Below are 13053 nucleotides of genomic sequence, written 5' to 3'. Positions count from 1 at the left end.
GGGGCGGGGTCCTGGGGGAGGGACGGGCCCTGCGGGAGGGCCGGGGGCTCCCCGTACCTTGCAGACTCGGGCCAGCTCATACTGCAAGTCCTTGATGGCGCTGTTCTTTGATTCCAGAACATCCTGAGGAGAGAAGGACGGACGTGAGTTTGAGACTCTTTGAGGCCGAGGCAGACGGGTGGGCGGGAGGCTGGGGGCTCCAGCAAGGAGACCGCAGCCATCCAGGGAGTAGCAGCCTGGCTCCATCACGTGTCCATGCACGGGGAGCAGCCAGCGTGGACAGGCCTCCCAGAGAAAGAGACCTGCCTCTCCAAGGAGACTGCCTAGATGGGAGAAGTGAGGACCGGAAGTCTGAGGGGCAGCCGGCCTGGTTCTGGAGCTGCCCCTCCTCCAGCCACGGCCCAGGGAAGCCCCCTGCACCCACACCTGCCATCTGGGAGTCATCCTCCGCAGGGTTCCTGGCCACCAGAAAGGTGAGAGCTGAGCCACACGGCACCCTGGCCTGCGAGCACAGTGCCGTGACCGCTGCAGGCGGGATGTGTCCCTCCCCTCGTCAGCTGCTGCAGCCCAGGGCCTCCCCAGCTCTAAGACTGGCCGCCTTCCCAAGAGGGGCGCAGGAAAGCTGACCTCCCCCGCTGGCCAGCACTCTGGGTGACTCACATACAAATAGGGACAAGGACAGAGAGGAGCCCTAGACAGGACCGTGGTGCTGCCGGCCCAGATGAGGCCCCTCCTGTGTGGCCGCCCTGCCCCAGGCCCCGAGCGCCTATCCCAATGACTCGGGTCCCGCAGGCACTGCTCCCCCATCAGCCAACACCCAGTCTCAGCCAGACGTGTGGGCACGACGTCCCCTGGGACTCCCAGCCCCTCCTGAGTGGGTGAAGTCGCTCTTCCTGCACTGGCGCCAGTGTGCTCCCCTCCTGCCCTCAGTGTCCGTCTGTGGCACAGTGGGCTCACTCTTATCCACTGCCCTCTGCCCACAGCTTGCCATGGTTCCCATCGGCCCCTAACTTGGGGGCACAGCTGACAGTCTTCAGAATCACGCCCACCCGGCTGGCTGTGCTCCCTCATCTCAGCCTTGTGTCCCCCTAAGGCCTGGGCAGCAACGAGGGGCTCAGGAGTGTACACAGAGCTAAGTGCGAGCTTCGGCCTCAGGTCAAGGCCGGGCGGGAGCGAGCCGGCTGGGATCACACAAAGATCAGGTGACCAGACGGACACAAGCTAATCCTCGGGCCCAGAGGCCGTGTGAGCGGACTGCGTTCAGCTGAGCTGTGCGTTGGTGAATCACCTTGAAAATGCCACCTGTGCTGCTTCTCAGGATCGCACACCTACACAGCAGCAAGGGGACCTCACGGGACCCAGATCTGCTTCTCCGTGAAGGAAGAGCAGGGACAGACAGGTGCCCTTCACCCTGGAAGCATCTATGTCTGGGACAAGCCAGCCCTGTCACTGGGCCTCTCGATAGAGGCCAGCTGCATTCCAGGGGCCCAAGCACACCTGTGTCTGTCACCCAGGCCCCCAAGGGAGCCACCCCAGGGGCCACCTCAGGCCTGTTAGCTACAAGCCACCTGGCCAGCCAGGATCCCAAGGTCAGCCACGCTTCCCTGGCTGCCAGAGACCCCTGGTCCGCATCACTGGCCCTTCCTGTGATACCCCCAACCTGTGATACCCCCAACCAGGTCCAGGGAGCAGAGGGACACGGCCCCGCTCCAACTAAGAGATGACCTGCCAGGTGCTGTTGGGGCCTCTGCTGCTGGTCAAAGGTGGCAGCAATTCCTCAGTTGACCCAGCTGGCCCGTGGGCATGGAGGTCTCCTCTGTCTTGGTTACTGCTGTCCCCCCTGCCCAGGATGGTCCTAGCACAGAGGAGCGCCATAAATAACGTGGACTCATGAGCAAACAGCTCCAGCCTCTGCTCAGATGTCACTCCCTCTGGGAAGCCTTCCCTGGCACCCCCACCCACAGCTTCCATGTCCCCATCCTCACTGTCCACAGCCTAAACCAGCACATCTGAGTGTCCCCGGCAGCAGTGGCCTCAGCTGACAGCTCAGAGGAATGCATCGTCCCGCAGGCCTGTGTCTGGGCCTGTCACCAGATGACCAAGGAGCTCAGGCTCAGAAGTTCAAGAGTGACCCCAGGCCTGACGGCTGAACCCATCTTGAGAACCGGAACAGGGAGTGGGCTCAGGGACTTGAAGCTGCCGAGAAGACAAGGAGGGGATCAGGAAGACCTGAGAGACGCGAGCAAACTGAGGAGAGTGAGGGAGGGACTGCGCATCTGGAGCCGGGGGCTTGACCATGGGAAATCCACCACAGCCCCTGCCCGAGGTCAACTGAGGGCAGCCTCCACTGGAATGGAGGCTGAACATGCCCGGGTCCCGCCTCGAGACAAGTGACCCCCGACCAGAGCCCAGGCTGCCTGCTGGGCGCAGGAGCATAGGGCACCAGCGCGGCCCCTGCCCAGGAACCAATCGGGCCTACCTCCAGCTTGCGGGACACGAGACTCAGGGCTGCCGGGTCCAGGTTGGAGGACGCCAGCACCTCGTTGAACTGCACCTCTTTCTTCTCCACGGCGGCGTTCAGCGCCTGCAGTTTGCGCTCCAGGAGCAGGTTCTTGAAGCCCACCTTCTGCTGCACCTCCAGGATGGCCGCAGTGAACTTCCGGTAGAGCTCATCCCGTTCCTGCTGCACCTGTGGGACGGGCTGCGGGGTGAGGTGAGCAGCCCCCTCCCGCCTCCACCTCTGGGCCAGAACACACCGCTTCCACAGAGGGACCACCTTTCTCCAGTGCCCACCCGCAGGCGGGCGGGTCTGTGTCATCCACACTGCCTGCACCCCGACTCTCTGTGACACAATTAAAAGCGGGCAGCTGTCCACACCGTGGAGGGTAGGAGGAAACAGCAGCCGGGCCCTCCTCTAGGAAGGTGTCCCAGGAAGCAATGGGCGCCCTGGTAGGAGCTGAAGAGGGCCCACAGGAGAGTGGGGCCGGCCTTGCCCCGGGTTTGGGCAGTGGGCTCAGGACAAACATGTCCTTGATCGCCCCACGTGACATCCAGGGCATCAGAATCCGGAAAGCACTGTTTGTGGGTGGGGGGCGTCTTGGGGATCCACTTCCTCTGCCAGCCCCAGATCCTAGAACCCCACGTGCTGTCCACGTGCCCCACAAATGGCAGATCTAGAGCACAGCCCCGGAGCAGCTGCCTGTCACTCAGTGAGTGCTCTTTTCCATCTCTTGACTCTTACTTTTAACCATGCGCTGTAAAACATCAAGACTTTGTAGAAGTGTAACAAGTCAACCCACTTCCCAGAGGCCACCACGTGAATATTTGGGGGGACTTCTTCCAGAATGTTCTCTAGATATGTGAAAACACGCAATCGTGCCAGGAGGAGAAGAGAACTATGCTAAGCCCTACAGCACCTCAGCCTTCTAACTACTGCGTAGTATTCCTTAGGTTTGCTTCAGCGCAGTCCCTGTCCCTTTGGTCTTTAAAATCTGCTGACAAATCTGTGCTCTTGGTTTTCTAAGGAGACACTGACGTAGCCACGTCCCAGGAACCACATTCAAATGGAAGAGGAGGTGGCAGGGAGCAAGGGCTCCAGCACAGGCCTCGGCTCGGCTCTGCTCTCTCCTCCCCCACTGCGCCCGCCTTAACCAGCAGCGAGGGACATCTCTCCAGCTACGCCCAGGCCCCTGCTCCTGGGCTGTCCATCAGCCTGCGGGACCCGCTGAGGCTTCTTTGAAGAAGGCGAATCTAGATCTGACTTGCTTACGGGATGTTCCTGAGGAACTTGGCCCATTCCGTTATCAGAGTCTGAGACTGTGATTTTTCAATTAGGTGGGAAAAGAAAAATACTGCTCACTAGCGAACACTCACAAAGATGGCCGGCTCCGCCCAGACCCGGGCGGCCTCTAGAGGCAGGGAGGGCCATCTTGGCCACTCACTGGGGATCTCAGAAAAGCACATCCAATGCCGACACTTTCCACCCACTCACGACGGCAAAGGTTTGAACTGGTGAGATCTGCTGCAGGCGGGAAGTGGCCCCTCGGGCACGCTGGGCCAGAGCCTAACTGAGAACCGCCCTCTGCACAGACTGTCCAAATTCTGAACACAAACCTTCTGGCCCAGCGATTCCACTGCCAGGAACTGACTTTCCTGAGAGAGATTCACAGAATTGCACAAAGATGAAAGGAGAATTGTGGCAGCGATGCTGTGATAGCAAAGGACTGGAAGGGATGTTCGTCAAGGGGAACTAGCTAAATAAATGCTGGAGCCCGCAGGCAGAGGCACGCCATGGCAGCTAAAAAGAGCAAGGCCGCTCTACACTGTGATTTGGAGACGGCACAACACACCGTGAGAATAAAGGTGTCACGAGCGAGTGTGACCCCATATCATCCACGTAATGCAGGCTCCTGAGAGATGACAAGGCCAGACTTCATGTCTGCGAGGTAGGAGTCATTCCTGCGCTGGACACACAGGAAGAGGTCTGGAAGGACACTCGGGAAGCTGTGACCACTGTGAGGACCAGCACTGCTCAGCGGGACCCTCTCATTGTCACTTACAGACTTCAGCTTCCATGCCTGCCTTCCAACGCATCTGTAACCGTTTAGTACCTAAATACGTGTCTGTGCACGAACACGATGCTTGCTGCGAGGGGCCGGGCGGCCTGCGTGTGTTCCACAGGTGACACCAGGGGCCAGAGCGGGCGCAAGCTGCTCCCCACAGGCACCTGGTCTTTGAGACCCTGGGCCTCCTACAGAATGTGCCACAGGTTTTTGCCTCTGAACTGCGTAGAATAGGGAGCGGGCAATAAGACCTCCAGCTTCCAACCCCAGAAACCCAGCCACAGCATCAGGACCGCTTCAAGAGGTCTCGTCAGGAGAGCTCTTCAAGAGCCAGTTGCAGGAGATGGCGGCAGGAAGCGTTCCTCGCCGGCTGGGGGTCCCGGCCTGCGGGCTGCAGGCCCACCCAGGGTCTGCTCACCTTCATGAACCGCTGCTCCAGCACCTCATGCTCCCACTGCAGCCCCTTCAGCTCTTTCTCAGTGACCTTCAAACGCGCTTTTGTGCACTGGAGAGAAAACAGGGGGTGGGGGACACAAGGCATTCTGGCATCCATGTAATGCAGGCTCCTGAGAAATGACAAGGCCAGAAATAATCCTCAGCAAGAACTGACTCAAGGACAAGCACTCAGCACCCTGACGGCGGGCTAGGGGGACACCTATCTCCCAGAGGATGCACCAACTTTACTTCCCCCCCTGCCCCCCGCCAGAGGACACCTGTCAAAGAAAGGAGGGCCGCAGCTCCCCGCTTCCTGCCTTCACTGGCCTTCCTCCTCTCCCGGGCCCAGGAGAAGGTGCTGAGGAGGGAGATGAATTCAGGTGGAGACTCACGACCAGGACCTGCTTGTCCCTCTCGTAGTTCCCGAGCTTCTTCTGCATCTCGTTCATCTCGTCCCGAGCCTTCTGGAGGGGGTCTGCCAGGCGCTTGTTCTGCACCGACACCTCCGCCATCTCCTTCTCCAGGTGCTCCTCTTTCTTCCGCATGTCCTCCATCTGCTCCTGCTGGCACAGCACGGGGTCAGGAGGCGCCTGGCAGACAGACCTGAGGGGCTGCGGCCTTCAGGTGAGGGCCACGAGCCCTCCTGCCCACAGAGAGTGGTCCCGCCAGCCGCTCGCACACTGTGGGCCTAGACTGTTTCACATATAAACACAGAGGATTTGGGCACAGTTTTAATCTGTTCTGATTTTTCTAGGAATGCAGCTTCCATGAGAAATGAGAGACTACCCTCTGTTCGGAACCTCCGCAGGGGCACCCTCCATTATGGAACCCTGTCCCTGCCAGCACTCGGGCGACGATGACGCCGCCTGCACCAGCCGTGCTATGGCTCCCACTGCGGTTCAGCCTGAGCTTTCCCATCTCAGAAAGCGCACCGTCTCCTCACTTCCCTGCACGCTGACTGCTCCCAGCTACAAGGCAGTCCCTCGGCTGTGAATCCAGTCAAGGGCAGCAGGGGGCACTGTCCAGTCCCGTGGACAGGTGTGGGAGCCCATCCCCTGGCCGGGCGGCACCTTGAGGGAGTTGATGAGGGCCAGGTTGTTGAGGGTGATGTCATTGTAGTAGTTCTTGATGTCCGTGAAGGCCTCCTCGTGCCGCTGCATCAGCATGTTGATCTGGCCGTTCTTCCTTTCCTCCACCTCGTGGATCTCAGTCTTTCTCCGCAGGTCGAGCTCATCCCTAAGCATCTTCATCTTCTTATCATACTTGGCCTCAATTTCTGAAAGGCAGCAGCACACAGAGCAGCTTAGCAGAGGAAGAACAGGTGCCCTGTGGCTACAAGAATAGATGAATCTTCAGCACACCCACCAGGACGAAGGCTGCACAGACAAGTTCTGCCAAAGAACAGGGTGGGTTTAGGTGGAGTTCTTTCTGCTGATGCTCAGATGACACATTCAGCACACACACCACTGTCTGCCTTCTTTGCCTGTGGCAGGCATTGCTAATCAATCCCTGCATTAGGGCTCCCAACAGCTGAGTGTCAGCTGATCCCAGTGGACACTGACCATGGCTGTGTGGCCATCGAGCAGACATGGGGCTTTATTAGTAAACCAGACAGAGGTGTGAAATGGCAGCCTCCTCAGGTCAGAATACATGGGAAGACTATTCTAAGAATGCTGCCCACGAGACTGAATAATACCACCTGCTTCTAACTGCCGACTGTGCCAGGAGGGGGGAAGTGGGTGGTAACTGCAGCCTCCCCAGCTCACATGGAAATAAGTTGTTCTGGAATTCTGAGCAGTCCGTCAGCCTTGGCAACTGCCACGTTCTCTCTCTTTGCGTGTCTGGGCTGTTTTAACCTGGTTTATGTGGCCTGGGTTAAAAACCCGGAGGTAAATTACTTTCTGATGGGAGGGGCTCTGGCACCATCCTAGACAGTGTGCATGTGAGGCACTGACCTCGCACTTGCCTCTCGAAGTCGCTCCGCATCTTGGTGATCTCCTCGGTGTGTCTCTGCAAAGGCAGAGCAGGCCATTTTAGACGGGCACAGGGAGGAGCCCCGCCCTTGGGCTGGCCCAGCTCCTCACAGTACGGAAAGTCCAACGGGAAACCCTCTGCTGTTCCAGTGGGTGCATGTCCTCCTCTCCAAGCTCAGGGACCATGCCCAGAGTAACACAGCTTGGGTATCAGCCACGTGTCACACCTCACTTCCCTTGGCTAAAGTGACCCAGAGCCTGAGAGGACATGAACAGACATTCTGGGCATTATCCGTGCTCGGCCTCTCGCCCACTCTGCCCGCAGGCTGGAGAGCAGTGGAGATGATACACAGAGTGCAGGCTCCCTCCAGTGCCTGCTAGCCTGCTTCAGCTGCAGCTCGAGCAGCAGTAAAAATTACTTCAATAGTTATCATATATACAAATTTTGAATAAAAAATTTATTTTTAGGGGCCAGCCCGGTGGTGCAGTGGTTAAGTTCACAGGTTCCGCTTCTCGGCGGCCCGGGGTTCACCGGTTCGGATCCTGGTGCGGACATGGCACCGCTTGGCACGCCATGCTGTGGTAGGCGTCCCACATATAAAATAGAGGAAGATGGGCACGGATGTTAGCTCAGGGCCAGGCTTCCTCAGCAAAAAGAAGAGGACTGGCAGCAGTTAGCTCAGGGCTAGTCTTCCTCAAAAAAAAAAAATTGATTTTTAGAGCATTTTTTTTTTATGCAAAGGGAAGCCAACCACATAACTACTCTATATCTAGGCCTCCAGAAAGCAGACAGCCTCACATCAAATTCACTGGAAACCAGCCCATTCTGTGCTTCTCTCAGGAAAGACCAGACATTCTTGAGGTCCAAGACTTCAGCACCCGCAGCCTCGCTGCAAAGTCTGCAACAATACTGAGTTTTTTCCAGATTCAGCTGAGGCGGGGCTGCCTCCAGGCATGAGGCACGTGGGTTGACAAAGTCTTCTCAACCCGCAGCAGGAAGTGCCTTTGAAAACCAAATGTGGACACATCCTCTCTCTGCCCAGATCCTCCGCAGGTGCCCTGACTCAGCAGGGTCGAAGCCCTGGTCCTCATGGTGGTTTTGGGGGCCGACAAGGTCTGAGCTCACTTCCCAGCTTCCTTGCTCCTGCCTCCCCTGGGCCTTCAGGCTGGCCCGTCCCCTGTCCCTTCTCCAGGCCTGGTCTCCCCCAGCCTGGGCCAGCCTCTACCTCCTTCCAGCCTCTGCCCAATGCCACCTTCTCAAGGAGGCATTCCCAGAACTCCTTGTAGAAAATGCAGCGCCCCTCATCCCCAGCACCCTCCCCATGCTGCTCGCCCTGCAGCACTCACACCCACGGCGCGCTGTATGTGTTGGACACGTTTTGTCTTCCATCCTACATGTACTCGTTCCTCTCCAGACCAGCAGCCACACATGGGCAGGCAGGCATTTCCTCAGTCCTGTTCCCTCTACGTCCCCAGAGATCAGAACAGAGCCTGGCATCTTATGGTGCTCAGGAAACGGATTTCAACCTGCACCTGGAACTCCCAGCCTCCCTTAGAAAGGCCAAAAAGTCTCAAAACTCAGCCAGGTGCTCATGAGCCCAGCTTCGTGACAAACTGCCGTGGCCGCCCAGGGGCCAGCGCAGCGGACACCTGACTGGTGGTGTGTATCTCTAGATGCACCTGACACACTCCCTGGGAAAGGAGCCGGGTCAGGGGCCAGCAGCACATGGAGAGGGACCCTGAGTGGAGTTCCTCGTGGAAAGTCAATTTGTTGCTCAAATCTGAGACAGAATTCTGTACTTGGCCCCCAAACGGGGTTTGTTTGGCTGCATGCTTTTTGTGTGTGTGTGTGGTATTTCAATTAATTGCCAAAATGCAGGAGGTTTACACAAAAATATGAATTCCTAGTACTGTTGAGTCATCAAGAGTTTGCTGTCCCCAGCAGCCAGGGGACAGGCCCAGGGACCCCACACCTACCAGCCGCAGGTTCTTCACCACCACCTCGTTGGCCAGCTCCTGCTCCTTGAGCTCCACCTTCAGTGCCCGCATGTCCTTGCGCAGCACGTCCTCCTGCGCGCAGTGCTCCTTCTGGGCCAGCTTCATGACCACCGTGCCCTCGGCCTTCATCTCCGTCAGGTTGTTCTGATGCTCGTACAGCAGGTGCTTCACCTTCTGCTTGTAGACCTGTGTGCACGGAGAGCACCGCCTGCTCACCCGCACACGCACACACACTCTGGCACACGCATGCTCACCTGTCCACACATGTTCATTGCACAAGCACACTCCTGCACACACATGCTCCTTTCTAAGAAAATACCCCTAGGGTCCCATTGTAAAGGACATACACAGGACTGTGACCTCCCCAAAACAAAAAGAGAAAACGCCCCCATCCAGCTCCTGTGCTTCTGTGTGGCGACTCCAGCGGGGCAGAGGCCGGCCCACTCACCTTGATCTCCACCTGGTGCCTCTCCTCAGCCTCCTCCATCTCCCGGTCTTTGTTCCGCAGCTCGGCCTTCTTCTCCTCCAGCTGCCTCCGCGTGATCTCCCAGAAAGTGTGGATCTTGTCCCGCTCCAGCTGGAAGTAGTTGCGCTCCTCTCGCTCGCGGTCCAGCTCCTCCCGGATGCGGCTGACGTGCTCCTCCACCTGGCCGGGCAGAGCAGGGCGACTGAGGTGCCCAGCAGGAGCCCCGCCACTGCGAGGGGCATGTGGACTGAGAAAGGTGAGGAAGAAAGAGGGAGGGGCTGGTCTCACCTGACAATAAAGATGAGCTAAAAGTAAGAAGTTAAAGCACAATGCTAGGAAGGCTCCAGGAATAGGATACGCCCAGTAAATAGCAGGAATCTCCAGAATTTGGCAAATAATCATAAAAAGACTGTATCTTTTCATCCATTCCTGGGAATATATATTAAAGAAATTTCTCAAAAGAACTCAACAGCTTTCTGCTCAGATAGTAGCCCCAGTTATTGCAACAGCAAAAAAATAAAAAGGAAATTATCTAAAATGGTTTTGAATAGGGAAATGGTTGGGAAATTACAGTACATCAAGTAGAAGATTATCTGGCCCAAAGATACAGAGATATGAAAATGATGTAGCAACATGTAAAGACGTCCACAAAATAATGCTAAATGAAAAAAACAGTCACCTTTAAAGATACACGTTAAGCAAAAAATACACAAAACCAGTGGAAGGGTCTAACAGTCAAGAGAGTTTGGTTCACAGCCAATTGCAAATCTACAAATAGGTTAAGAAAAAAAAGTAGGACAGGCTCCTGGCTTTCTTGGGAATCTCATTTCCCTTAAGAACTGGTTATCTTCTGAGCATAACTCAGGCCACTCACTGTAAAGTTCTTCTCTCCTGATAACCCTGTTCCCCACAGAGAAACCACATATCTCACTTCAAGAAAGGGCCACGAGGGGCAGCCAGGGGGCCTCTGAGCTGAGGACCCAGGGTGGAGCTTGGCTCCCTACGAGGGAGGAATGGCACCCCAGGATCTGACTAGGGCCTCAGCAGATGACAGTGTCTTCATGCCATGGACCTTCAGTGTCACTCAAACAGTGTAAACCAGGCTCCTTCCTACTCTGGCTCCCGGTGTTAGATTGTGCCATGAGTCAACATCTAGATTTCTAGTTTCTCTTAAAAAATCTGAAAACAGCACTGGAGCCCAATGTCCACAGAGTAACCATCCAGTGAACTGACCACAACTGTCCCCAATCCCTCACTCCTGCCTGGACCCTGGTCACTTGCAAGGTGTCCATGCCTCAAATGTGCACCATGCCAGGGCAAGGCTGTGCTCCGCAGACCACTGCCTCATCCCAGTTGTGCCCACAGGGGCAGGAAGTAAGCAGGGAGACAGGAAACAGCTCACCCGCTGGGGCAACACTGTGCGATCCATTCTCCACGCAGCCCAGTGATCTCCCAAACACAGACCTGGCCCGCCACCCTCGGCTACACTGCAATGGCTTCCCTGCACGCAGAGTGAAGCCAGTCCACTACTGCTCAAGGGCCTCTGCCTGGCCTCCCAACTTAGCTCACATGACTCTGTCAGTCTCCTTTGTATTTGTTCTTTATCTTAAAACTAGCAAAAGAAAGTACAGGTTGTTAACACCAACACTGGTTGACAGGGAGCCCTCAGGTCCCTGCGAGATGCTCACGTGGCAGCTGTCAATGGCACAGAGGCTGCAGGAGGTGCCACACTCACTCCCATGTTTGCTGTGTTAGTTTTCAGGAGCCTTTTAATTGAAATCATAATCATATAATTATGTCCACTAGCCCTTAACTTCATCAAAATGGACAAGTAGGGGCCAGCCCCATGCCTAGTGGTTCAGTTTGGCGTGCTCTGCTTCAGAATCCTGGGTTCGGTTCCTGGGCACGGACCTACACCACTCATGGGCAGCCATGCTGCAGCAGCGTCCCACATACAAAATAGAGGAAGAGTGGCACAGATGTTAGCTCCATGACAATCTTCCTCACAAAAAAAAAAAAAGGACAAGTGTCTTAAAATGATTCCTAATGTCCTAATGTTTAATGGTAAATAAAATAAAGGTGAATGCTATCGATCCATGTGCTGATAACAGATCTGTAAATATCAGGTGCATAAAAGAATAAAATTGAAATGAAATACAGAAAATTAAAAAAAGTTTTTGGGGGGGGCCAGTCTGGTGGCGCAGCTGGTAAGTGTGCATGTTCTGCTTCAGTGGCCCGGGGTTCACTGGTTCAGATCCCAGGTGCGGACATGGCACCGCTTGTCAAGCCATGCTGTGGCAGGCATCCCACATATAAAGTAGAGGAAGATGGGCACAGATGTTAGCTCAGGGATGATCTTCCTCAAAAAAAAAATAGCTTTTATATCAGAAAAATATTTCCTCCCAAATTGCTACTATCCTATAAAACAGTTGTTCACTGTGGCCGTGTTGCATTTTTTTCTTAAGATGTACTGTGCTTGAGCGTTCTGGAGCTGACGAGAACTATGGAAATGGGGAGGGCATATCCTGGTTTGGACAGAACTGCAGGAGCCAGACTGAGGGCAGACACACAAGGCAGAAGGCTGTGATGCGTGGTCCCAAAGAGGCTCATGAACACAAACGTCCAGAGAGACAACTTGGAAGAGCACCCACCCACCCACCTACCCAGGACTGGGTCACGGCACAGGGCTGCTCCACTCACCTGCTCCTTGCTCATGTCCTCTGGAGCGAGCCCATCAACAACCGGGGTGCCTTTGCCTTTCCCTTTCTTCCCTTTCCTTTTGGGTGCCTTTGGTTAAAGAAGAGACAAGTGGGTAAAGAAGGGGGCTCTGACTAATGGCTTCACCTTCTGCCTGGCACTGAGGCCCTCCTGGGGTCTTGTGGGAGAGTGGTACCTGTCTGGAGCCTCTCTCCCACTGCTCATGCCCCCCACCTGGAGCACATCACTCTGCACTAAGGTCCCCACCCTTAACCACACACACGGTCTCTGCTGACACCATTGGAGAAACAAGGAGAAAGCTTCCTTTTCAGAAGAGAAGTTTCTCCCTCAGAAAGGAACAGAGGGGATCTCATTCCAAATCCACTCCTTGGTATATGGCAGAGACCTCCTTGGTGTGGATGCAAAGTTTACTTGGCCTCAAAAAGGAAGAAGCCCGGGGCTAGCCCCGTGGCTGAGTGGTTAAGTTCATGCACTCTGCTGCAGGCGGCCCAGTGTTTCATTGGTTCGAATCCTGGGCGCGGACATGGCACTGCTCATCAAACCACGCCGAGGCGGCGTCCCACATGCCACAACTAGAAGGACCCACAACGAAAAATATACAACTATGTACTGGGGGGCTTTGGGGAGAAAAAGGAAAAAAATAAAATCTTTAAAATTATTTAAAAAAAAAAAAAGTAAGAACCCCAATACCACCTGCCAGATGTTGCCACGTTGGCTGTAATGCTTGGTAACCACCATAGAGAAACCTGCAAAACACTGTTCAATACGTGTGCAGAGAAATGCCTGCATAGCAGTGACCGCAGGCAACAATATGAGGCTTCCTTTCTTCTAGATATAAAGCTCCTGCAGAGAACCCTGGTCCAGACAGCTGGAGCAGACAGCACTTGTCCTGGATGCTCTG

At 55.6% G+C, this 13053-nt stretch overlaps 1 protein-coding gene across 4 annotated transcripts in view; it reads right to left on the bottom strand.

The window, feature by feature from the left end:
- The window catches only part of GAS8 (growth arrest specific 8), a 51236-nt gene that overhangs the window by 2670 nt on the left and 35513 nt on the right, over positions 1–13053 (bottom strand). For 3 of the 4 annotated variants that reach the window (XM_070500673.1, XM_070500674.1, XM_070500675.1), the window contains 9 exons: positions 12135–12221; positions 9417–9614; positions 8948–9154; positions 6953–7007; positions 6068–6273; positions 5390–5557; positions 4981–5067; positions 2480–2701; positions 58–123 (listed from right to left, as the gene is read on the bottom strand). In XM_070500673.1, the coding sequence (XP_070356774.1) occupies positions 58–123; positions 2480–2701; positions 4981–5067; positions 5390–5557; positions 6068–6273; positions 6953–7007; positions 8948–9154; positions 9417–9614; positions 12135–12221 (1296 nt within the window). The remainder of the gene's footprint in view (positions 1–57; positions 124–2479; positions 2702–4980; positions 5068–5389; positions 5558–6067; positions 6274–6952; positions 7008–8947; positions 9155–9416; positions 9615–12134; positions 12222–13053) is intronic. The other variant, XM_014836524.3, reaches the window with a different exon arrangement.

This window comes from Equus asinus, chromosome 28 (assembly GCF_041296235.1).
Source record: "Equus asinus isolate D_3611 breed Donkey chromosome 28, EquAss-T2T_v2, whole genome shotgun sequence".
NCBI lineage: Eukaryota > Metazoa > Chordata > Mammalia > Perissodactyla > Equidae > Equus > Equus asinus.
The sequence above is the reverse complement of the archived record's forward strand: the minus strand, read 5'-3'. Positions and strand labels throughout refer to the sequence as shown.